This window comes from Taudactylus pleione, unplaced genomic scaffold (genome assembly GCF_031769625.1).
Source record: "Taudactylus pleione unplaced genomic scaffold, aTauple2 ptg000758l, whole genome shotgun sequence".
Classification (NCBI taxonomy): Eukaryota; Metazoa; Chordata; class Amphibia; order Anura; family Myobatrachidae; genus Taudactylus; species Taudactylus pleione.
Window position 1 is genome coordinate 8,175,532 of NW_028285160.1, and position 26,148 is coordinate 8,201,679.

General features: G+C 45.2%; 1 protein-coding gene across 1 annotated transcript; it reads right to left on the reverse strand.

Moving 5' to 3' along the window:
* Positions 1-231: 231 nt before the first annotated feature.
* On the reverse strand, positions 232-23,704 carry NUP42 (nucleoporin 42). The gene is made up of 7 exons (XM_088457393.1): positions 23,401-23,704; positions 20,792-21,047; positions 19,465-19,559; positions 18,339-18,415; positions 17,367-17,453; positions 15,398-15,476; positions 232-1,059 (listed from the first exon to the last, which is right to left on the reverse strand). Exons 1-7 carry the CDS (start codon positions 23,525-23,527, stop codon positions 395-397), a joined length of 1,386 nt encoding a protein of 461 aa, XP_088313519.1. The 5' UTR covers positions 23,528-23,704; the 3' UTR covers positions 232-394.
* Between the last annotated feature and the right edge of the window lie 2,444 nt (positions 23,705-26,148).

Below are 26,148 nucleotides of genomic sequence, written 5' to 3' on the forward strand. Positions count from 1 at the left end.
GATGACGACTGGAAGGCCGCGTAGCGTGAGTGGGGGGGGGGGGGGACTGGAAGGCCGCGTAGCTTGAGTGGGGGGGGGGGACTGGAAGGCCACGTAGCGTGAGTGGGGGGGGGGGGGGACTGGAAGGCTGTGCAGCATGGGTAATAAACTGATTGCTAATCTGTAAGCTCTCTCTGGCGCTTCCCTTTCTATGAACTCCTTGTTTGCCTTGGAATCAGTAAATCTGCTGTGTAAAAGTGTTAATGTTTATTTTGATGAAGGCCTAATTCACAAATATAAAATTGTTAGCAACACTGACAGTGATGGAAATATTCTTCTACAATCAATTTACATCAATATACAAAGAAATGCAAAAAACTCAGGCAATGTAAACTCATTATTGTATAATTGGTTATTACACATTTAAAAGATCTGCTGGTGGCGGTAGCAAAGGGATCTTTCCCAGGGTAAATTGCTTTGCTGTAAATTGCAGGAGGTCTTCGGGAGAGAGGTCGGCCTGAAGTGTAAATGAAGTATTGGTAGAGATCATGTCTGGTGGAGAGGTGCTGACTGCAGTGCCGCTTACTGAAACTGCTGACGCTTGTCCAAACAATGGAGCAGTGTGAGCTGAACTCACAGCCCCAGCCTTAAAAAGATCAGAAACTGCTGTGGTCTGTGCCCCAAAGGTAGATGTCCTTGAAGTATCAGCAAAACCTCCAAAGGCAGAAGAATTTGTGGCACCTCCAAAAGCTGATGCAGCACTTGCACTACTCCCAAATCCAGTCGTTACTGTTGTGTCTGTAGAACCTGGCATTCCCCCAAAGCCAGATGGCAAACCAGGAGCAGCGGGGGCTGAACCAAACCCTGGGAAAGACGATGCTCCAACACCTGAATGAGTCGATGCAGCAAAAGAAAAGGAAGCAGCACTCATAGCGTTGCCAAAACCAACCGCTGGTTTACTACCGAAGGCTGCGGCGTTGGAAAAAGTAGAGCTGGAGTCTGCATTCGGTCCAGTGTTCGTGGCGTCTGGTTTGAAGCTGAAGGTAGAAACTGATGGTACTGCACTGCTGGTAGGAAGGGCTGCAGGAAAAGAAGCACCACCATTACACATAAACCAATTCTATAGTTTGAGTATAATATTTATTCATACATTTTAAAATATCAGTTTTTATAGTTTTACCAAAGTACTGTTTGTAACGCCAAACAGAAGGTCTTCCAAGGAAACCAAAGACTGACTACATAGCTTGTGCTAGATTTGCCAGCAGTAATCTGTGTATGTCTGGCACATTAGACTCTTCCCCTCTGTTATTAGATGCACTTAGATACAGTAAATTCTATACAGGGAACATAAAGTCCTAGAATATGAGACACTGTAAGAACATAGTTGGGCTAAATGGCTTCAGACAAAATTAGCACTGATGGGTGTGTGTGCAATAGGAAATACAGACTGTCACCTCCACCAGGGCAAAGACTACTATGAATGAGTAGCAGATGCTATAAATGAAAAAAAGTTGAGTTGCTGGAAAGTGGTTGTCTACAGATGGATAGTGATAAATGTAATAGACTTTGGGAGCATATGGGAGACAAAGTAACATTCAATTGGAATCGGTATGATTTACCGCCGGACCCATGACCAGCGGTTGGAATCCCGACAGCGGCATCCTGGCAGAAGAGGAAATACCGATCGTCCAAGGTAAGTATTGTCTAACCTAATTCTACCCCCTAACCCTAACCTACCCCCCCCCCAGCGCCTAACGCTAATCCCCCCCTCTAAGTGCCTAAATCTAACCCCCCTTCCCCGCCGTCTAAACCCAAGTCCCCCCCGGGGGTGCCTAACGCTAACCCCCCTTCCCCCCGTGACTATCAGTGCTCTGCGTCCCTTCGATCGGGATGCCGGACGCCGGTCTCCCGGCGTCGGTAAAATGACAGACGTCTAGATTTAGACGCCTGTCGTTTAACCCTCGCCAGGATTAAGCAGTCGGGAAGCCGGATGTCGGGATTAGGTCCGCCGGCTTCCCGACTGCATACCCATTCAATTGAACGTATTACACCAAACTGAATACAATAAATAAGGTATGAATTGTGATTGTGTATCGTTTCAAGTACCTGGACCGTGGAAAGTCAATGTTGCAAAATAGTTTTTCCATTTAGCACATTTTTTCCCTGAGGAGTTCTCCATGAGATGAAACGCATTGGTACACAAGTTTGTGTACACAAGTTTGTCACATTTGAGACACCGTTCGAGGAAGTAGTCTTTTGTTCCATACTGGGATTCCGACCACTCTGTAGCTACTGAGTGCAGCGACCGTTAGCGCCTCTATACTGCGGTTTTCTGTTACCTTTATATCAGCACTTTATCTAGCTAGTGTTAGCTACCCTTCAGTAGGACAATCTAGAACATAAATACTTCATATACAATTATGCAGTTTCAACTAGTTTAAAAAAACCACAGGAAAGAGGTCTTTGTGACAACTGCAGAAGCAATAATTGTGTTCTAATTCAGGGCCAAAGAGAACCCCATCAAAAGGAAGAGACCCCAGTGGATTTTTAGATTCTGTGAGCTAAATTTACTAAGTGGTGGGTTCTAAACCCTGGCGGTTTGGCAGCAGTTTTGCTATCCACAGATTTACTAAGGCCAAAACCGCTGCAAAACAAATTTTAGAATATTAGAGATCAGGGCTGTCATTTAGAAACAGTCGCGAAACCACCACCAAACCCCCAGGGTTTAGAACCCGCAGCTTAGTAAATTTTGCCCTGTATCTGCCTGCCAGTAACATAACCAAAGAGCATATCTGGCTGTGCCTGCAGCAGCAGATGCTCTGGCTGAAATTAAGCCTGGGTTAACTGCAGCTTCACTTACTGTAGGTACAAGTTTTTTGTTTGCTTTTTAAAATCAAGCAAATTTGTTACATTTTTCAGAAAGAAAATACAAATATATAATTCAAATTGCCTCACCCCCCCCACACACAGACAGACAATACATAAAAAAAAAAAAAGAAAAAGAAGACAGCCGTAGCTCTTGCCATAGGGGATAAACAAATAAAAAAAAAAAAAAAAAAAAACCAAAAAAGTCAATGTTGAAAAATAGTTTTTCCATTTAGCACATTTTTTCCCTGAGGAGTTCTCCATGAGATGAAACGCATTGGTACACAAGTTTGTGTACACAAGTTTGTCACATTTGAGACACCGTTCGAGGAAGTAGTCTTTTGTTCCATACTGGGATTCCGACCACTCTGTAGCTACTGAGTGCAGCGACCGCACCTCAAAATCAAGCAAATTTGTTACATTTTTCAGAAAGAAAATACAAATATATAATTCAAATTGCCTCACCCCCCCCACACACAGACAGACAATACAAAAAAAAAAGAAAAAGAAGACAGCCGTAGCTCTTGCCATAGGGGATAAACAAATAAAAAAAAAACCATACAGACTGATCCAGAGGAAGATCAGTACATATTAGAGTGACAAGCAGATATTGAAAAGTGATGATAAAAAGTACAAGAGAAAGTAACACTAACAAAAAAATATAAACGATAGGACGGGTCAGTCCACTTGTTACAAGATCAACAAGAGAAAACAAAGCAAACCTATGCATGGGCTGACGTGTCAGGCGCCTGCCTTGTTGGATACCAACCCCGTTGTAGGAAAGGTCTCACTCTCCGTTCCATAAGGAGAAGCGTTCTAAGTGCTCCAGGTGCAACCATACTTGAGTAGGCAATTATGCTTTGTGTACAAAAAGCTTTCATGAGCAACAACTTAATTCATCAGCCGACACCACTCACTAAAGTTGGGGCTCTTAGAGGCCATCCATGTACGAGTAACAACTACTTTGGCCAATGTAAAAGGTGTTAAGGATATATTGGCTAGACAGTCAGGGGACCATACCCTTAGGAGACAACCCAAAAAACAGGATTTTGGTACTTACCGATAAATCCCTTTCTCCGATTCCACAGGGGACACTGGAGCTCAAGACAGTGGGGTATAGATGGTGGTAGAGTAGAGCCTGGCACTTTAAATAATTAAGAAGTGTGACTGGCTCCTCCCCCTCGATACCCCATCAGCCCCAGTTTAAGAAACTGAGCCCGAGAGGAGACGGAGGACAACAGGAAAAAGAGGAGAAGGAGAAGACCACAGAACGGACAAAACCGGCTGAAGGAGAATAGAAGAACCCACTGCAGGGAACACATGCAGTCACACAACCATATAATGAGCCAACAAAACGGCAGGAACACAGCACTGGGCGGGCGTCCAGTGTCCCCTGTGGAATCGGAGAAAGGGATTTATCGGTAAGTACCAAAATCCTGTTTTCTCCTTCATCCACTAGGGGACACTGGAGCTCAAGACAGTGGGGACGTCCCAAAGCCAACCTCCTGGGTGGGAAGTGCTGAGAACTTGCCGTAACCCGCGGCCAACCGTAACAGGGACCGCCAAGAACCTTAGGCCCAATTGAAAGGCAAAAGCTGTATCTAGTGGACAACAAAGATTAGAATCGTCAGAACACCGTAATCACAGCTGAAAACAAACCGACCCAGACCCTTGGGAGCAGTGAGTCCCAACATGAGTCCATAGGAAAAAGGGGCGGTAATCCAAGAATAAAACTCCACAAAACTGTAGTAGAGTTTAAAACAGGAAGGTGCAACAGTCGCAGACTGTAGAATACCAGCACTGCTGAACATAAATTATATCGATATATGTAGAATTATACAGATAACTGATGCAGATCCCGTCCACAAACTTCTTTAACAAAGAGTATATCTGAAGGCCAGAGGCATATATCGAACTGTCGTCCAGGACCAGTCCTGAGGTCTAACTAATTAGGTGGATTTCAACCAGCGGAAGGGCTAAAACGTAGAAGTCACCAACAAGTGGAGATTCCACTGGCAAGTGGCAGGGATGACATAGAGAAGATTGAGACAACAATTCTTTACAGAGGGTCAGACAACAGGACAACCCAGTCTGGAACAGAGGGATAAAACCGCAACTGGAACCCTTCCATGTATTCAGGCGAAAACCAGCTTCCCCTTCACCTGGAAAAAACAAACAAAAAACAAAACAATCAACCTCCGCCAACAGCGGAAGAGAAAACCACAAATGGACGACTTCCAACGTAATGGAAGCGTGTAGACAGTAGCAGCTTCTGGCCCGTAATAGTATTAAAACAACTGGGATACCTTAGCTGCTGAAAATCATGGATGCAACAGCCACCCCGGGAAAGCGAGACACCAAATAGGGAAGCATCCTATATAGTGAGGCTAGAGCCCTAGGTCAACATGAAAGTACCTGTCAGTGTAATAAAAGTATCAACAGATACTGAACAGAAAAAAACAAACAAGGCCTCTTGTGTATAATATTTCTGTTATAGGAACAGGACCGGTGACTGACGTACGTAATGTAAACCTGTGCACTAGCCTGAAAATGCACCGCAACCCAGAAAATAGCATATCACTAATCTCTATGCTGGTGGACCCACACACCAGGAAGGCTCTAAGGTGTAGAGCCAACTAACGTGAACAGGTACCATAAGGGGGCGAATGTCTGCCAGGACAGCAGCTAGGGTGCAGAAGGGAGGATAACTGATGTGTAATGTCAGGTTGCAGTATCAGGAGCCTCTTCCGGAGGATTAGGGGGTGAGCCTGCTCACCTGTGAATGACCAGAAGCCCTCTGGATGCTACGTAGAATGTCACAACAACCCATCCGGTATAAAGAGTAACATCGGTGGTCAAAGACCCAATGCTCTATAGCTTGGACTTCAGTCTGGAGATATTGTCGTAGAAAATACTGTAGAAACTAGCAGAATTGTTAGTGGAGACATGTAGGTCATACAACAGGACTACATTCAATGACTTTATCTGACAGTGTTCCAGTAGAGATGTGTATTCATATAGAGAATGCACATATACCCCAAACACTCTGCTAGTGTAAGTATCATTACACTAACACTTATAATGGGGAAGTGCATATAGCCAAAGAGGCAGAATCACCAGATAGCGTAAGATATTAACTAAGACCCTCTGCATGTATACATAGAATTTCCATGGATCCCCACAAGTGACCCTTGACATTGAAAGTGGTCACATACCAATATAAAATACAATACTTATATTGCTGAGTAGGACCCTCTTGGTGGATATTTAGACTGCGACAAGTCAATATTATGGAGTACCTGAATATACTGTATATACACTGAGAAGATACACAAATATAGAATGTTAGTTATCCCAATTAAAGAAGGAAGGGATATACTTTTATTCATAACCCCAATTAGGGCTGTAAGCAGGTTTTCCCAAATATTATAAATTTGCATATGAAGAGTGGGATACACAGCCTTACATACAGACATATAAGACATACTGACTCTTCTCAGAGATTGACTTCTTATGCAACTATGTAGAAGTACCAGGCGCAGACCAAGTGCGCCACTAGAGATATTTACTGCAGTTTTAAATAATAATAGGCCCCTTGCAGAGAGGCGCTGCAATATTGCAGAGCGCTAGATACAGCGGCTTATGTGCCAAGTATTAACGGATGGGGACAGAACTACACTAGCATCCAAGGATGCTAGGCGATAGCCCAGACCTAAGAGTCATGAACAGCCTGAGCTGGACCTAGACATGAGTGCCCCGGGAGCACCTATGTACCCATGTACAACTTTATATACATGTGTGGACATACAAGACCACCACATGTATGTGGTACTTGTAGTGGTGTTGGGGAATTGTGTCTGTCACAATGTAAGCTGCAGAATATGACTATTCCATAGAGCCACCTAATCTATTGTACTCTGGACATAAAACCCAGCTTACAAATTAGTTTACATGCTGCCGAAGCTTGCACACGATATATCTATATCTATATATCTATATCTATATATATAATCTTATGCATAGCCTACAGCTCCTGGAATACCAGGTGGCTTCCCCTCCGAGGATTAACCAGGTCTGACCCCGACATACACACATACATATGTAATGCAGAAGTGTGTAACCTAATCCACACACTAATTTGTACTAACCCTTAAAGTGAGCTATGTATATAGCTTAGTAGTAGAAAATGGCGGACTGTTGCGAGTACTCTCCTTGGGAAAAAACACCCCCAGCCCCTTCAGAAAATATCAGCTTAGGGAGCTGTGCTTCAGTGAAATAAATGTGCAAGTGGGGCGCACTGCACAGCACTCTGTTCTTCAGAGATAAGAAAATGGGCTTGTTCATGGTGAGTCCGTAGGCTACCTGTTTACTGACAGAGCCCTCATATTAAACTAGAAAACTGTGCAGTGGGTAACGCTGCAGCGCAAGACCCCAACCCACTCTGGTTATAGGAGAAGTCAGTTAGCACAACGCTAGAGATGTGGGTGTCCCAGCATTTAATTCTGGGCAACAGGGATGGCCAGCACATTTGGGGAGCTCTCATTCCCGAATAGGGTAGATCCGGGAGTACCGTCACAATTATTGTATGTGCTGCCGAAGCGAGCACATAAGATATAATTACCTACACATAGATATGCGTACTCCCAATGCAATTTACTCCCAAGGTAAATTGAAATTATTGGAAGTTAACTCCGTATCTGGATATTTATTTTGAGATATGGATTATTGGCACAACTGCACTAAAAACAAAACCAGTGCAGGCCAGAGCGACCAGCTCTGTACAGCAGGTCACTATTATGCTATGGAAGAGACGTAACCCTAACCCAGCTAACCTCCTTTCAACGCTGGAGGCATTAAGTTATGGAAGAGTATAAAACCCCTTCCGTTGCCGTACCTGGAAGTGACGTGAGTGAGGGCGGAAGTGGAGGTTTCTGCCCACACTTTCCAGGAAATAAAAAGACGGCCCCTTGCGGGCTCGCTCCGCACGCCACGCTTCAGGCACGGTGACTCGCCACAAGATTATATTGCCCATTCAATGGTAGGGAATGACGTTGGACACTGGCTGATGACGTCATCATACAGAAATGGAAGGGATCTCTCTCATTCCATTTAGGAAGTAGTCATCAGCTAGAGGGAAGTCAGCGAGCCCTACACTGCCCGCTGACTCCAATAGTGGATGTGCATTATCTGTCAACCTTGTGCTAAGCTGTGTACTGTATTACTTAATGTAGGAGACAGAACACCAGACACACATAATGCTAACTTGCCCCGCCTAACGAAAGCTCAGCGCTCACAAGCAGAGCGCAACAGGTCCGCTGGGGACTAAGGAGGATCCGTTACAGCCAACATCCTTCCCGACTACACAGCTGGGAAATTCCGGCTAATGTGCCTGAGCGCGCACCCGCACGCCTGCGGACTGGGCACTATGGTGAGGAACTCCGCCCGATTCCGTGAGGGATTATGCTGGAAAGAGCCCCCAAGCTTACTGCAAAGACAGCAGGAGGCCACCGAGGGAAAATTGCCCGGGCCCGCCGTTAAGCTCCGCCCCATCGCCACATTAGTGGTGGTAAACCTCTGGGGGGGGGGGGCACACTGTGAAAATCACCCCCACACATGCTTAAAGGGGACGGGGACTCTCCTAGCGCGATGTAGGTGCTGCCTGACATGACCCCCGACGCGCCACTGCTGTGCAGTAGGGCGGGGTGGGGAGATAGCCTCAAGCTAAACATGCATTTCCATCCCTCATTAATTAGGACGGGGAAACTGCCAGGGAGGACGCCTGAGGGGCTTCCTTCATACACGCACCGGCGCAGCAACCCACAGCCGACAGCGCTGTGAATAACAGCCGCACTCTCATGCAGCTCTATGCATAAGCCGGCGCTGGTGCTTCACTCATACAAGCACCAGTGCGGCAACGAGCAGCCGCGCTGAGCGGCTTCTTGTGCCCCGCCCCAGCCCCGTTATGTACTTATAAAATAGCGGGGCTTATGGTAGTAGCGGGACGTGGCATTCTCCCTCCCTGCATAGAGGAGGGAGGAGCAGGGGGTTCTCAGTGACAGCCACGGCAGCATCACGCTATCACCAACGCTGCCCTCTGTATAACACGCACTGTAGAGGGGCCCACGCGGTATCCATCCCCTCATGAAATAGGAGGGGGAACAGTGGCTAGGGATAAGCCGAGACCCGGACGCTGACTGCAGCGGCGGGTCTCATCAGCAGCTCCGACACTGCCAGGTTTACTGGCAGGGGGAAGGAGGCTGTATAACAGCCGCGCAGCACACGCTGTCCCTGAGCCCAGCGTTTTGGCCCACCACTCAAGCTAGTCAGGAGTGGTGGGATATACTTACGAACTGCTGCGGCCGGGTTGCTGGGCTGGGGGGGCAAATGAGGAAACCCGGACACGAACCGGTTTCAGTTGTGGCGGGTCCTCATGGAGTCCGATGACTCTGTTTAAGGTCCCCCCTCAGGGTCACCGGACACAGGCTGCAGTAGCCGTGTGGTGCCCTCCCGGCGGCTCCCACGTAGCAGGCAGACTGCCACAGTAAGCAGTCTGCCTGTCCTCACGTGTAAATATAAATTTAAAATAAACAAAATACTAAAGGGCTGGAGACAGCCCACAGTGCTACCGACTCTCTCGGGCACAATTTCTAAACTGGGGCTGATGGGGCATAGAGGGGGAGGAGCCAGTCACACTTCTTAATTATTTAAAGTGCCAGGCTCTACTCTACCACCGTCTATACCCCACTGTCTTGAGCTCCAGTGTCCCCTAGTGGATGAAGGAGAAATACAGAGCTTAGAAGATAGTAAGGGGAGTCTAGCCCTCCGTCTTGGTAATACAGCTTGTAACCTGCACCCAAAATTAACTCGCTGCAGGACAGACCCACAAAAAGATTCCAAAAGGAACCTTGTGGAGAAGAACACTTAGGGCAAATTGATAATGTCCCAGGTCTGAACATACTCAGCACCAGGGAGGGGTGAGGTAGACCCCATGGGGATCAGTATGAATGACCGCCGGACCAATACCTGGCAGATCAAATCCCGACATCAGAAGACCGGCAGTGAAGATCCTGACAGGGTAAGTAAATTCACTAATCCTAACCCTCTCCCTCCACCCCCCCCCCCAGTGCCTAACCCTAGTCCCCCCCTGTAAGTGCCTAAACCTAACCCCTCCCCCGCAGCCTAACCCCCCCCCCCCAACCCCACCCCCCGCGGCCGTCCGAACCTGCCGCCCGGCTTACCTTTGTTCGGTATGCCAGGCTCCCGGGGTAGGGATGATAGGCGTCGGTATTTAGATACCTGTCATTAATCCCCTGTCGGGATTACACAGTAGGGAAGCCGGCGGTCGGCATTTCGACAGTCGGCTTCCTGACTGCATCCCACCCCATGAAGGAGAAAAAGTTGAATTTGTTGTAATCGTGCTGTAGAAGGGTCAGTTAAGGGGGGGGGGGGGGGCGACCAAGGTCCACCTCCCAATTAGTTCTAAGAAGCTCAAGGGTAATATCAGAGCCCTCAGTAAGGAGATAGGAATAGACCCTTAGAGATCAACTTTTTCTCCCCAGTCACCCTCAACAAAATCTTAATGGGGTTAGGAGCAATGGCAGGGGGATGAGAAAGGGCATGTTGGAGTTGAAGATAACCAAAAAACATGGAATGTGGTGCCTCAAACTCTTCCCTAATATTCTCAAAAGAGTAAGGGCCGTATTTAATTAGACGCGAAAAGCCAAGATCCGTGGAAAAGTATCGCCGATCTCGGCTTTTCGCGTGGCGGAAACTTATCTCCATACTCAATTCCAGCCGGGTTTCACGTACGTGGAAACTCAATGTAATGTAATAGGCAAAAAAGATTCGCCTCAGAAAAGCAGAAGAAAAAAGTGCAACATTTTTATTTTGGGGTGCAAAGGTGGGGAAACCACTCAGAAGCCTTGGGACAGCCCCCCCCCCCCCCAAAAGGACAACTGTGTAAAAAAAAAAAAAAAAAATCCAGGAACACCCCAAAAAAGTACTTTCATTTTGGGGGGGGCAAAAAAAGCACAAAGTGGGGGTCAACTTCAAAAACTAGCGAAATAAGGTTCTGGGGGTGCTCTAAGAAGGGGCCAAGTGTTTTTGGGATTACAGGTGCTTGTATGCAGGAGGAATTTAACTTTTTTTCAAACTACACTTTAGAGACATTAAAATATGGCAGCATCCATTTTCAAGTACCCCAAATTTGACAGGACTACTTATTCTCTCTCTCAAACTCCCCCCCCCCCCAAAAAAAAACCACACAACACAGCATAATGCCATTCTTCACTACTTATGCAAAGACGCTAATTAGAAGCTATTGAAACAACTTAAGTACCCCAAAAAGTTTTCTTAGGCACATCTACATTGATTCCCTACGTTAGTACATCTTTTTTTTGGGTACAGACTCATTCCCCCAATTCTGACAGCACTTTCCGCCTGTTCTGACTTTACGGCTTCCCGTTTTCGAGTGTTTTGGAATCAAAAAGGGCGAATAGCGGGGACGCGCACGATAAGTTTTCCCCTCCAAAACACGCAATGTCGGCGGAAAGTCCGGCATGCAAAACATTTCCGTGGACGCGAAACTAATTGAATACCGCCCTAAGTTCCTGTACCTATATAGATGCCCAAGTATAACCACACCCGACCTAGACCAGAGGGTCGAACTATCTAAAGAAAGAAGTTATATAAGGGAGTCTGAATTCCATAAGGCAACCAAATTGTAAGTGCCTATGTAACCAATGGAGTCTTTCCCCTGCTGCTGACACCATCAAGCAGGAGCTGCAGCAGAGAATTCCAACTAGGGTAATATTACACCAGTTGCATATGCAGATCCAATACCAATGTACCAACTGAGAGGCTAAATAATATAACCTTAGGTTAGGGAGAACAAGTCCATGTAAGAGATCTCAGTCTGCAGAGGGTTTGAAGCTTAATCCAAGGCCATCTATCCACCAAACCAAGAAAGAAAGATTACTATGAATAAGACGGAAAAGTTGTGTGGAAATATAAACAGGGGCCTGCTGGAAAACATTAGAATTTAGGGAGAACTGAAATCTTAATTAACACGATCAGTATCCGAGATGAAGCTTATACCAGGATTTAAGACTATTTATGGCTATACATCAAATGGAAGGAAATCAGACAGAGGTTGTGATCCAAATGCCCAGATAACTTGGCTGCAAGTTTAAAAGGAGAGGAGACATAGCCATTAATACAGACCCGACCCAGCGGACTGCAAGAGTAATTTAAGCCAGGATATGGCCTTACACCGAATTTGAAAAACGGTTTTCCATGCCCGGTCCCAGCAGGACACATCTCTATACCTGTACTCCAGACAGTCTAGAGCTAGGTCACCCTGGGCAAGTGCAAATAGAATAATAAATTTCACAACCAGAAAAAAATATATGTGGCATTAAAACTAAATGTAAATACATGCAGTCCAAACCCCATAGGGTAGAAAGTAGAAATAAAAAAAGCACCCAACACAGGGTTAGTACGTAAAGTAACAACTACACAGTATACTAAGATTTAAAAAGGAGGATTTTTAGCAGAATAAGCTGAAAAAAAAAAAAAAAAAAAAAAAGCTGTGGCATCTTGGGATTGCTGCTAAAATGGCCCCTGGAGCTCCAAGGTAAAAACTTTGGCAGGCTTTCTGTGGAGGGAACGAGCCAAGGAGTGGGAAGGGGCTAACAGGAAAATTCCTCCTCCTGGTTTCTGCAGACCGGGGGCTTTCCTGTTACCAATGCGGGTTAACTGTAAACTGAGGAACCAATGAACCTCCCAACCGCTCTTAAGTGATAGCCTCATGTACCAGGGCAAAAAACACTGGAAGCAGGGAGTTTCTTACCTGCTGAGCCTTCCTCATGTACTAGAGCAAAAGCCACTGAAAGCGGGGAGTTTCTTACCTGCTGAGCCTTCCTCATGTACTAGAGCAAAAGCCACTGAAAGCGGGGAGTTTCTTACCTGCTGAGCCTTCTGCTCTGGCGCTGGGCTATAGAACTAAAGCCCAATGGCTAGAAGTTCCTGTGGGGACCCAAGCAGCTGTCTGCGAAGACAGTTGTCAGGCCCCTCCAGAGGGAGAACGGACTGCTGTCTCAGAGCACTGTAACAGTTCTCTGCAGTCCCCTCCAGTCTTGTTGTCTGAAGACATAAATAAAATAAAGTAAAAATAAATGTAATGTAAAGCTGTCTTAGCAGAAGATATAAAACAAAGCACCCGGCTCCTGTGGACACTTGAAAAAAACAACATGGTTGACAAATTGGGGGATATAGATGAGTAGGCGCACACAGGTTTGTTTTTATAAGTACCCTGTCTACTCGTGCCAACAGTTATACCCCAGATTCTCCAGTGTCCACCATTGGAGGAAAGAGAAAAAGGTGTATTTGTTAATCAGGAATACCATTAATTTATTAATTCTATTAAACACAAACTGGTAAACGTGGGCGATGATGAATCAATGTCAGGTTGGTTGGGGGGAAAGAAGCTTGGACTATTCACTTGCATGGGAAGGGGGAGCCGCATACACAACAGTGTTGTGTGCTGCATTTCCACTGTGTTTGAAGGGCAAAAGTATGTTGGGTTAAGTACCGTACAGAGATCAATAAGAAGCCACAATGCAGGGGATGGACATGTTCTAGTGTAGGAGGTGGTTCATGATTAGTGCAGCACTTTGAGGCCCCATCAAGACAGGGGATGGGGGTCTCATTCGCCCAGGGCACTAAAAATATCTTGTTGCTTACAGCAGAGGTTCCCAAACGTGATCCTCAAGGCTCCCCAACAGTACAGGTTTTAGAGATATCCATGGTTGAGCACAGGCAGTTAAATCAATTTGGCAGCAATTACAGCCTCAAGTCTTTTTGAATACGATACCACAAGCTTGGCACACCTATCTTTTGGCAGTTTCGCCCATTCCTCTTTGCAGCACCTCTCAAGCTCCATCAGGTTGGATGGGAAGAGTCGGTGCACAGCCATTTACAGATCTCTCCAGAGATGTTCATTTGGATTCAAGGCTGGGCTCTGGCTGGGCCACTCAAGGACATTCACAGAGTTGCCCTGAAGCCACTCCTTTGATATATTGGCTGTTTGCTTACAGACGTTGTCCTACTGAAAGATGAACAGTCGCCCCAGTCTGAGGTCAAGAGCGCTCTGGAGATGGTTTTTATCCGGGATGTCTCTGTACATTTTTGCATTCATCTTTCCCTCTATCCTGACTAGTCTCCTAGTTCCTGCCACTGAAAAACATCCCCACATCATGATGCTGCCAACACAATGCTTCACTGTAGGGATGGTATTGGCCTGGTGATGAGCAGTGCCTGGTTTCCTCCAAACATAACGCCTGGCATTCACACCAAAGAGTTCAATCTTTTGTTTCTCATGGTCAGAGAGTCCTTCAGGTGCATTTTGGTAAACTCCAGGCGGGCTGCCATGTACTTTTTACTAAGGAGTGGCTTCCATCTGGCGACTCTACCATACAGGCCTGATTGGTGGATTGCTGCAGAGATGGTTGTCCTTCTGGAAGGTTCTCCTCTCTCCACAGAGGGATGCTGTAGCTCTGACAGAGTGACCATCGGGTTCTTGGTCACCTCCCTGACTAGGGCCCTTCTCCCACGATCGCTCAGTTTAGACGGCCGGCCAACTCTACAAGAGTCCTGGTGGTTCCGAACTTCTTCCATTTACAAATGATGGAGGCCACTGTGCTCATTGGGACCTTCAAAGCAGTAGATATTTTTCTGTACCCTTCCCCAGATTCGTGCCTCGAGACAATCCTGTCTCGGAGGTCTACAGACAATTCCTTGGACCTCATGCTTGGTTTGTGTTCTGACATGCACTGTCAAGTGTGGGACCTTATATAGACAGGTGTTTGTCTATACTCATGTCCAAACAACTGAATTTGCCACAGGTAGACTACAAATAAGCTGTAGGAACATCTCAAGGATGATCAGTGGAAACAGGATGCACCTGAGCTCAATTTTAGGCTTCATGGCAAAAGCTGTGAATACTTATGTACATGTGATTTCTTAGGTTTTTTTATTTTATTTTATTAAATTTGCAAAAATCTAAAAAAAAAACTTTAAAATTGTACACACAATACCCCATAATGACGACATTTAAAGGACAAAAATGAATTTATTCCATTTTGGAATAAGGCTCTAACATAACAAAATGTGGAAAAAGTGAAGTGCTGTAAATACTTAGAGGATACACTGTACGCGTCCGCGTAGTTACCACCTTGTTACGCCCCGTCAGTCACAGAAGATGACCACGCCAACTTAATGCATAAACCAGCAAGATCAGTCTGCAACTCAGCATTGCCCCAAATGTGAGCAGCCCCATTATAAAGATACGCTCACTAGAGCAAGTCTGCAGAATCTCTGTAGATTTCCAATTACTCCACATAAATACTCCCAAGAAAAATATACTGCGTGGAAAACGAACACATCTGTAGCAAATAAATGTTTGAAGGGAGCCAACCAGTTCTAAAAAAATTCTATTATAACCAAAAAAAGGACAATGGGTTGTACACATTGTATGACAGCTGTGAGAACTTACTGGGAGACCCAAAGACAGAATTTTGCAGTCCTCCAAATGTCGGTGTTGGGTCAGTAGACGGCTTATTCAGTTCATTAAGCTGAGGAACACAAGAACAGATCATAATATACGTTAAGCAATACAAAGTTACAATTCACTTAACAAGCGGATTTATTTGTAATAAAGCACCAAGAACACCACAAGCTCAAATTGTATCCGAGCGTAAAACCCAAATTAAAAGCCCAAATCTAAGATTCTATTTACCATAAGTAATAGTGCTAATAATAACATACACAAATATACTGTGACAGAGCTATAGGACATTGTAGTTACATTGCAGCCATGTCCAGGAATAACCTCCCAAGAAATAAAAATATCCATCTGGCGGCCTCGGCAAAGAGCTAAGTAAGCTGGAAACGTGTTAGTGGCCATATTATATTCCTAGGAGGTTATTCTACTGGAAATACATAATTCTATCCCTGGTGGTTCCAGCGACGTGTTTACCACGTTTCCATCACATACTTAGCTACCTTCTGATAAGGATAAATCCATTTCTGGATTTTATGTTGGTGTACACCATGCTTGTGTCTACGGAAAGTAAATACTCATTTACGGTAATACACTAAGGGCCTGATTCAGTAATGGACGGATTAGCAGAGCCGCACACAAGCTGCAGTGCAAATCCGTCCATCTCATATGCAAATGCAGAAGGAGATGTCAGACACGTCCATGCTGCATTCGTGATCCTAGCATTGTGACGGACGTTGCAGGCAGGGATCACCATTGCCACCAGCTCCTTGGGTCAGGCTGTGGGAGCTGAAGCTTCCTGCAGCCTGACCGGTACCTGGTCATGCAAGAGGCCAGGAATCTGCGTCCACTGACCCTGGCCTCGTCCTTTACGGAAAACGGAACGGGGGACATGTGCAGAACGGGCCCCTAACCATCGGAGATGTGAGTTCGTCCTCGGATGAACGTACATCTCTGAATCATGACTTATGTGAGTGTCATTCCTCCTTACACATTATGACGTAATGAAAGCCTGACTGTCTGACCGGATCCTATGAGAGAATATCTAAGGCACACAAATAAAAAGGCACCAAGCGGTTCGCCTAAGGCAGGGGTCTTCAACTTAGGCCCTCCAGCTGCAGTGGAACTACACATCCCAGGATGCACTGCCACCTTTCTGATATAACAGCATGCTAAAACTATGGCAGTGCATGCTGGGATGTGTAGTTCGACAGCAGCTGGAGGGCCAAGGTTGAAGACCCCTGGCCTAAGGGGTACGCCCTGAAATCTCTATCACATCACCTGTATTTGTGAGTGAACAGTACAATATTTATATACATGGCTGTTCAGCCCAGCCTGGGATATTACATTATGTGATCTTATCTCCTTGTTATGTACCGTATGGTACCAGCACCACTAAAAGATATACAAAATGGAAGCATTGTCCATGGTTAGAGATGGGAGGGATTCAGACACCTAGCTCTGGGGATCAGAAGCGCCCTATATTCATGAATCTTCTCCCCCCGCCCTTATATATATATATATATGGTAACTTGCATCTCAGGCCTAGTGAAGGGCTGGACAATTATTTTTCATCTGAAGACCACAGTAATGTCAATAACAGGGGCTGCACTAAAACATAATTTGCGTAGAAATAAAAAAATACATAGATGTACTATAATGAGAGGAAACACTAAGGAGCCATGCTATACCTATCAGGGCTTAAGGGCCCTTCAGGGATATACACAGCCGCAGTGATAGTGTGAGGCCTGGTATAATGTGAGACCGATACAAGATTGCAGTAATAATTCTGTCCTGGGATTCCCTTCCTGCAGGTCACAGAAAATAGGCCTTGTGTTTTGCACCACTCCTGTAGGGGATCTTTATGTAAAAGATTGAGTCACGGCAGTCACATACAGGTCATACAAAGCAGTATGTACAAACAGGGGCCCCACATGGAACCAGAGGAGCTGTATTTTCTTACCAGTGCAGATTTAGTTGCTGGATTCAGGTTCTTAATTTCATGTACCCGCCCTTTCCACTGGCTTACCAGCTGTTGTACTGAATTCACCTGGCAAAAGGAAAGCAGAACATGCAGTGAATCACAGCCAAAGATCAGGTTTATATTCCAAATAAAACTAGCAAGAACCAAAAGATACACAATAAGTTTATGTGCAGATCAGGGCTGATTTAGTTAGGAGCAAATACAGCTACTTGGGGAAATATTCGAACCTGGAAGAGACATTTTGGGTGGAATTCAATTGTTTTTGTGGCCTGGATCTCCTGTCTAAAGTGACGGGAGATTGTGGGCCGCTATTCAATTGTGCCAGCTTTTCACTCTGATCGCGCCCAAAGTGGTCGGGTTTAGCCGCGTAAATCGGCTAACCCCGACGGAAGTGCTGGGCGCGATCGCAAAAAGTGCCATTTGGGCGCCCAAACAGATCACTTTTTGAAGATTTCAGCTCGCACCCCTCTGGGGCTGCGAGCTGAAATGGAGCGCTGGCAGCTGATCGCGCCCGACAGGAGCAACAATTGAATAGTTCCGTTGGGTGCGATGGGGGCTGGAAACAATTGAATTCCGCCCTTTGTGCTACAAGGGGGGGGGGTCTGGCTAGTATATGACTGCAACATGCAAGAGCGAGCGGATATGTAAAGCATGCAGAAGGCTGGTATCTGCACCACTTGCGGTGCAAGATGGTTTGTGCCGTACTGATAAGCCCTTCCGATTGCCTCGCTGCAGTTATGAAAACGAGTGGTAGGACATAAGTTATGGCTCATGTATTAATGTTTTAGACAGATATGTCTGGGTAGAACTCCCCTTTTACCTAAAGGACAAACAAATTAAAATAAAATTACAGTCATCCCGGACCCCCACTCTTTTGTTAGTCAATTATTCCATAGAACTAACATCGCATTTAGAAAAGCAAATACACTTTTTTTTTTTTTGCCAACTTACATAGCTTTGAACTTGTCCTTGTTTCTGAGACTCGTAACACTCCAGACGCAGCTCTTCAGGTGAGATGTCTGTAAATCCTGGGAAAAAAGGATAGAACGTGGTAAATGGGAAAAAGAGCTAAATAACAGAAATGACATTTCCATGCACACAAATACAGTATGACCTAGTATTAAGCATTTTGTTGGTCTCAAACGGGGTCAGTTCTGCTTCATGTCTGCACCTTCCCCAACAACTTTCTATGTTCTTGTTCAGTTTCTAAGTATAAAGTGTTACGTCTCTGGATGATGCATTGTGCTGACTCTCCAATACTGTAGATTTTGTGTCACCTCATAAATAAATAACGATGAAGAACAACTTTTTGGTGACGGAGCAACTGAAAGATTTACACTAATCTTTATATAGTGTGTGTATTAGATTCAAGGGGTTTGTACTCCCATATAACACATTTAGTACAGTTTCTGTCCCATATCTGAAACTGGGGAAGTGTGCATTTAAGGGGTCATCACTAGGCTCAGAGTACTACTGCCAGTAGCTTCTATGCTGAATTAGAGACATCTGGCAGAATCAGGAGATCTAAGGGGGCAGACACCGACAACTGCTCTGGATGCGGCCACAACAATTGCCAAAGCTTGAATGCTGGGTACTGCTAATAGTCATAATAACATCAGGGGGCCTCGCTACAACTGAGGAATGATGCAGCTATGGAAAAAAACTGGCAGGACTGGAGTGAAGTCTCCTACATGGTGTGACCAGATTGGCCAGGGGAAGTAGCCCTGGTAGTAGCCTTTGTCAGCGATTTGGTTTATTAAATAAAAGTCTACCAGGTCTGCCCCGAGTCTCACCGCACCTTATCCATCCTGTGGGGTAGGGTCCCCTATTCCCAGGCCTGAACAGGTGGCCACCAAGCCTGTTTTTACCACACAGGACATTACAGAAATACAGCATGAAATATTTAAAGTAATGTAGATTACAGGGCAATATTTAGTCAAATCTAGTAGCCAACACAATTGTTTAAGGAGCCAGAGAAGACAGACATCGATAATTATATATAAAAGGTTAGGTACTGCACATGTTGACATTATATGTGTACATGGCAAAAGAAGCATTTGCATTACAGGACAATTACCTGATAAATTACACTTATCCTTTGAGGAAGAATATACGGAGAACAGCCACTGTCCAGAAGTTTCCCAGATGTCCATGTCAAGCAAGAGGTCTTCTCTATGAGGAGAGCAAGAAGACTGGTTAATGCACCAACACTTTGCCACTGCACATTCTGTAATACAGGTATAGCTATGTCAGTAGGACATGAGTACCCGCTAGTGATAGTCAGGTTTATAAGTCTGTGCAACTGCTGGGTCATAACCCTGATTTTCCGTGCATTATATGTAGGACATTATTTTAAAAAGGCAATCAAATTTTAATTTTAAACCATTTTATTTTGGACACGTTACAATGTCTAGCCAACAAGCATTATGTTGGTAGATGGTAAACGATAGGGTGACAGCTGTACTACTGGCACCTTTGAGAACTGTAGTTGTTGAGAAGGCGCCATATGGCTTTCGCTGTATTGATCATCTAACCACGTGCCTGTAGGAAGCGTATTCTCTGTCTGACGATATGCTCTGACTTTCCTCTTATAAGAATGATGTCAGCTAAGGCCATACCCTCTTTCCTTGTTTCCCAATAGCTGCCATAAGAACTACCAGCACTTTCACTCTCTTAAGACATCGTGGGCACCTCAATTGTTTAAAAATCGGACGTGGCATTAGTATAAAGAAACACAAGTGACTGCGGCAAAAGATGCGGCCGTATCTACGCTCATCTCTGAATCAGGCACCAATCTTTCCATGCTCTGTAAAACTACTTTAAAAAAAAATAATAATAATAATTAATAAAAGGGAGTGTCTACTATGCAAGGAATGTAAGCTCCCAGTGATTTTTAAAAGTAACATGTACCCTGACAGGTCATGTTTTCAGGATTTCTTTTATCATGCACAAGAGAGTTCATCCATTTTGCTTAGTTATCCCACCGGTATATGTCGGTCATGTCTATGTTCAGAATGTCAACAATGCTTTTTAGAATTGAGCTGCGGTTAAGGTTAGGCTTATTTTTACATATAAAAAATCCCCACAATGTCAACTGTCAATATTCTGGCAATGTCGACCTGTCACGATCACGTCCATGTCGACATTCAAAACAACTTGATAATTTATACCAAACCCATCCCCTGTTTCCACAGACAGAAATCCTGAATACACAACTTACTGGGAGTACTTGAAGATTGGAGTTGAAAGTATGGTACAAAACACTCATGAAACAATACAATCTTCACAAAAATAAATAAGAGTTTATTTCAGCTAAAGTTTCACACATTGGACTCCATGGACATGTTCATTCGATAGAAACTTCAAAATTTAGGAGACCTACATTAAAAGCTTTAAATACTTACAAGAGGGTTCTGTCTCTGTCTGTTTGACTATCTTGGGCATGATCTTTAGTATGATCCTTGGTGGCCAATACAGAATAACTGTTCTGGGTGGTAAAGAATCCCGAAGAAGCACTCTGTTTAAGGTTCCTGTTTCTATCACCAGTAAAGTGCCCAAATGAAGCCTTGTCGTTATCTCTGTTGGTCCATGTTGTAGACTTGGAGGAACCTGAAGGCTGTGCATATTTATGGCCTGGTGCAATCCATGTTGTTGAACCAGCTAAAAAACAAATGCATAATAAAATTACACATTTAAAGGCTTGTTGAATATACATTAATAACAGATATCTTGTGTTGCAACATCTTTGCAGTTCAGATATCATTCTATTGTCAGAATTTTGAATTCAAGTTTTCAGTGCACCAACAAAATTCAGAAAGGTCATTAGCTGGCCATACACTGCGCAATAGTCGTGTATACCAGCTGACCAAACGACTGGTTTGAAGGATTATCGTTCAGTTTATGGACCTTGACTAAAATTGTTCACAGTCCGAAAACCATTGAAAAAAATAGACTAGATTGTTTGGTTTTTACATCTGTCCGATCCATATGACCATTGTTCAGGCAACTTCATGCTGTGAATGAAGATTGCCTCCATACATCATGCCGTGGACGGAGGCTCTCAAATCGCTGTCTGCGGAGTGGTTTGCACTGATCGCGCATCTTAAATCACCACTGCCTATAAAACACTGACAAGGGTTTGTCACAGAAGGGGCTAAATAATCCCTTTACCTTCCACCAAAAAAACAGGTCAAACATCGGTAAAGATTGTGCAAAAAAATAAATATTATATATTATCTGCACTCACATCTGTATAGAGACGCAGGAAAGTCCCAAACCGGGGACCACATAAATATAGAATTTAGTTTTGTGGGTCCCCTGCCACTAACCATTCAGTGTCCAAGGTGATCGCCCCAACATGGCACCTGTACCTCCCTCTAGTGCTCAGATGCACAGGTAAGGTAAGTGCACAGACCACCTTCAGGTACCACTGCCTGGTCTGGTCAGAGGATGGCAGGGTATACCGTAAGGCAGAGGGGGCAATTAGTTGGTGGTACTCCCAAGGCTAGCATTCCAGTTGATAATGAAACTCTTTATAACAATAACATAGCCATCACTGATTAATATCTTATACTGCAATACCCATCTTATAATGAGAAATGAATAGTATGCTTTTGTAACATGTATGAAATTAACATTTTAATAAATTTTGTGGGGGTATTTGTAAGCATGAAACCTCATTGGACTAAGGAGTCATTTATAAACTGATTATAGAGCAGGGCGAGTGGGAACCTGACATTTACACTACACGCAGGTCAGCCACTTTTACTAGGACACCTATGGAATCATCCAGCGGTTCTTAAACGCGGGGGTATATTTACTACAGTTAAGGCCCCCATACACTGTGCGATAAAGCAGACAATACGACTGATTGGTACAATTTGGCTGCTATATCGCACCGTATATGGACCTGATGTCGGACAGAGCGTGCACCCGTGGGGTAGTACATCGTACCCCCTGATCTTACTGCAGGTTCAGTTGATCAAGGGATGGGAAGTGCAATCCCATGCAGCGCTATGCGGGAAGAGGAGTGGGAGCCGGCATATCGGTTAAATCGGGTGGCCGACCGCCCAAGTGTGGGGACCCCCCGTCACGTGGTGCCTATCGCACCGTGTATGGCCGGCATTAGAGTTTTTGGAGATGTTGCCCATAGCAACCAATCAGATTCTACTTAATTAACTAGCACCTTCTAGAACAGTGGTCGGGGAACAGGGGTAAATTACCCCACATGGGGTAAAAATTTAATTCCTGGGGGTAATGGATGGACAGCCGGGCATGCATATGAATCATTCTAGAATATAGAATGATTCATATGGATACCCAGCTGTGCCGCAGGGAGGCTCTAAGCCGGACAGCCGCTGAGATGTTACCAGTGGGCGCCCGGCTGCTTTCCTGCAGCGCCACATTAGCCGGAGGCTGGAGTTCTCTTCCGAATGAGATCTCTCCCATAGTTCCGAGGAGCAGCTGGGCGGACAGGACGGCAGCAGATGGAGGAGCGGGGATTAAGGTAAGTGGGTTTTTTTTTTGTACAAGCAGCACTACAGGGGCATTACATGGGGGCACTACTACAGGGGCATTATACGGGGGCACTACTATATTATTTCCTTCCTTTCAAGTCAAGGGGGTACCGTCGGCGTATCTAAATATATTTTGGGGTAAAAGGTAAAAAACTTCCCTGGCCCCTGTTCTAGAAGATAATAGGTTAAATCTGTTGAGTTGTTGGTTACTATGGGCAACATCACTTCTAAAAACTCTCACTTTAGTAAATATACCCCTCGGGGCTCAGAACCCCAAACAGTTCACGTTGTCCAGGTCACCCAGCTATAGGCACAGGTGTATTACCATTTTAAAGATTCACAGGAGACCTGGAAAACATGAACTGTTTGAGGTCCTGAGCACAGAGATTGAGAACAGCTGGAATAACACATTACACTAAGGTTGGCTGTATTTCACACTAAGCACAGGGGCATCCTGCCTGCAGTCACTATTAGGCCCCTGCTATGGGACTCCTGACCTGGGGGGGGGAGCTGCTGCTGCTGGTACCGGCCCTGAGCATGGCGATGTCCGTCTCTCGGGTGTTCGTTCCAGCATTTCTCCCCAAATCTGCAGCGACCCTGGATGAAGAAATGACAGATCGCCATAATCAGGCCTGCTGGTGCTATAGGTGTGCAGCAGACATCGGAGCGCACAGGGTGACGTAGAAGCTTCGCGACAGCCAGGCACAGCCAACCGCCATTTTTGGTTAGTCTAACGGCCGCTGTCAGTCATGTGATGTGTGACGCTGGCTAGCGCTGTGTGTCACAGACTTGGTAAACACCCTCTTGGTGGCGCGCTTGCTTTTAACCCGTTTTGAAGGCAAGTAAATTCCCTCTGGGTGGCGCAGTTTAGCCGGTGTGTGTCAGTGTTAGTAAATACACAGTAGGTGGCGCACTTTAGCCTGCCTGTCAGTGTTAGTTAACACCCAGTAGATGGCGCGCTTTACCCTGTGTGTCAGTATTATTGGTGAATACTGATCTGCATCCTCCTGGCTGAAGAGCCGGACAGTATCTATTTATTATCTGTCCCCTGCATCCTCATTGTAATAAGTACAGTAAGAGCAGGCCTGCATTTACTTTAGTGTAGTTTATGGAGCAAATAATCACATGTACTGTACATAATTCTCTATTTTACAGGGAAGACAAAGCATTTACTGTACATTGTGCCTGATTCAGAGTAGTACGCAAACCTGATTGTTAGAAGGTCGGCACAGGAGCTGTACTGCGTATGTGTCGGTCTTCTACTGCGAGTTCTCTCGCAGATCCCGAAGCCGCAGGCCGTTTGGGGGTGGGGTCAGCCTCCATTCGGAAAACGGGAGCGTGCCTCTCCTTTTGTCCTGGGAGTATGGAGGTCCCAGGGTCACTTCCTGGCCTCGGCTATGGAGCTGCGAGGGGCTATCTGAGTAACCTCAGGGTTAAGCTAGGACAGTCACTCTGATTTTTTTGATCGGGCTGACAGTAAATACAAAGGCCCAATATCTGTGCTACACATTATGCAATTTTTTATTGGATGTTAGTTTTTACGCTACTCCACACTGATTTTACATATGTCCAGCTTAAATAACTTGGTGTTTTCATAATTATTTTAACACACATGGAGCTGGAGAATTTCTACAGGGGCCTATTCATCAACGATAATTGTCCCGGTAACCATGCGGAAACACAGGCAATTCATCATCAGGGGTCCGATAGGACCCCCAGATATTCAGCAAACTGAAAGTTTTCGGAGTTTGCTGCCGAGAACAAGCGCCATCTTCAGACGGTGCTTGTTCTTGGATCCCAGCTCCTTCCTATGGGAAGGAGTTTCGCGGATGCGAAGAGGATCCCTCCGCCGTCTCACTACCTCCTTGGCGGCTGTGCGCAAGCGTGACCACGGGTCACGCATGCATATCCGGGCTGACTGGGAGGAGGTGAGTAACGCAGCTACATCTGTAGCTGCGATACTAACCGAGGGGACAGCTGCTTTTCGGAACAGCTGTCTCCTCACTGGAGCAATGATGAATCCAGGTCTACAAATACAGGCATTGTGAAGCAGGCGGCGGGGCCAAAATGACGCGAATCGCGTCAGCGGCCCCCCGCTGAAGGGGGTTTATCAGGTACTGGCGGGGGGGAGACAGGGGATCGGCGGCATGCGGGAGGCTTGCCTGCCTTTCCGGGGGGGCGGGAACTGCACCCGTTTATCGGGAGGCTCCCGCCCGAATCGGGAGGGTAGGCAACCCTGTGTTGGACACACAATATTAATTAAAATTAAGTGTGTATGAGGTGTTTTTGTCTTATTTTTTGAGAACATTTTTATTCCTTTTTGAGTGTCTGAAAGATATACATAAGCCTGTATGTATTTCTTTGAGGTTTTATACCACGTTTGGATACATCTTGGCTTTTATTTGAAGAACACTATTATGTGGAAGACAATACGATGATGTAGTTACACAAAAAAACAACACAATTTTAATTTAAACTTTTATTATAGTTATATGATGCTTGGCGCGCTAGTATTTTTCACCTTTTTTCCTTATAAATTATTTATGTGGGTTTGATCGTCACCTATAGTTGGAATAGACTACACTAAGAGGAGCACTGAAGGAAAAGTAATTTTGTTGTAATAGGTGGCAATATAGCGCCATGTAGCCTTCAACTACCAGTCTATACACCGTGGACTCTGTAGGAGAAAATAAATTAACCATTTAAAAATACTAGTGAATTTGAATTATGAAAACCTGGCAAATGTACCTTTTTGATACAAGTTTTCTTACGCAGAACCACTTTGGGCCAGGCAGAATACATATTCATTTACTGCAGAAATTACTTATCCATGTAAATGCACTACCAAATTATTGGCCCAAAGTAATTTATTAATTTGAAAACTCCAGCTGTTTATTCAGGTATTTAAAATGATCCATTATGCAAATTTTACTGTACAGAAGACAAAAAGCAAGAGAGGATTTATTGTTTCTATGAGAATATCTGTTCTTGAATAAATGCACAATAAGATCAGAACACAGTTATTTAACACCTTAAGGGGGTCTATTCATGATGTTATTGGGGTTCGGATCCCGATAATTAACATTCTATCTATCTCGATGCGAGCACTGGAGCAATTAATTCGAAAATCAGCTACCCCCCCCTGTCACACTACCCTAGTTACGGCTCTGGAAGTGAGACCATGCCCAGTGACTGGCCCACCTCTGGCCACTAATAGTAACTTAGGGGTCTATTTACTAAGCAGT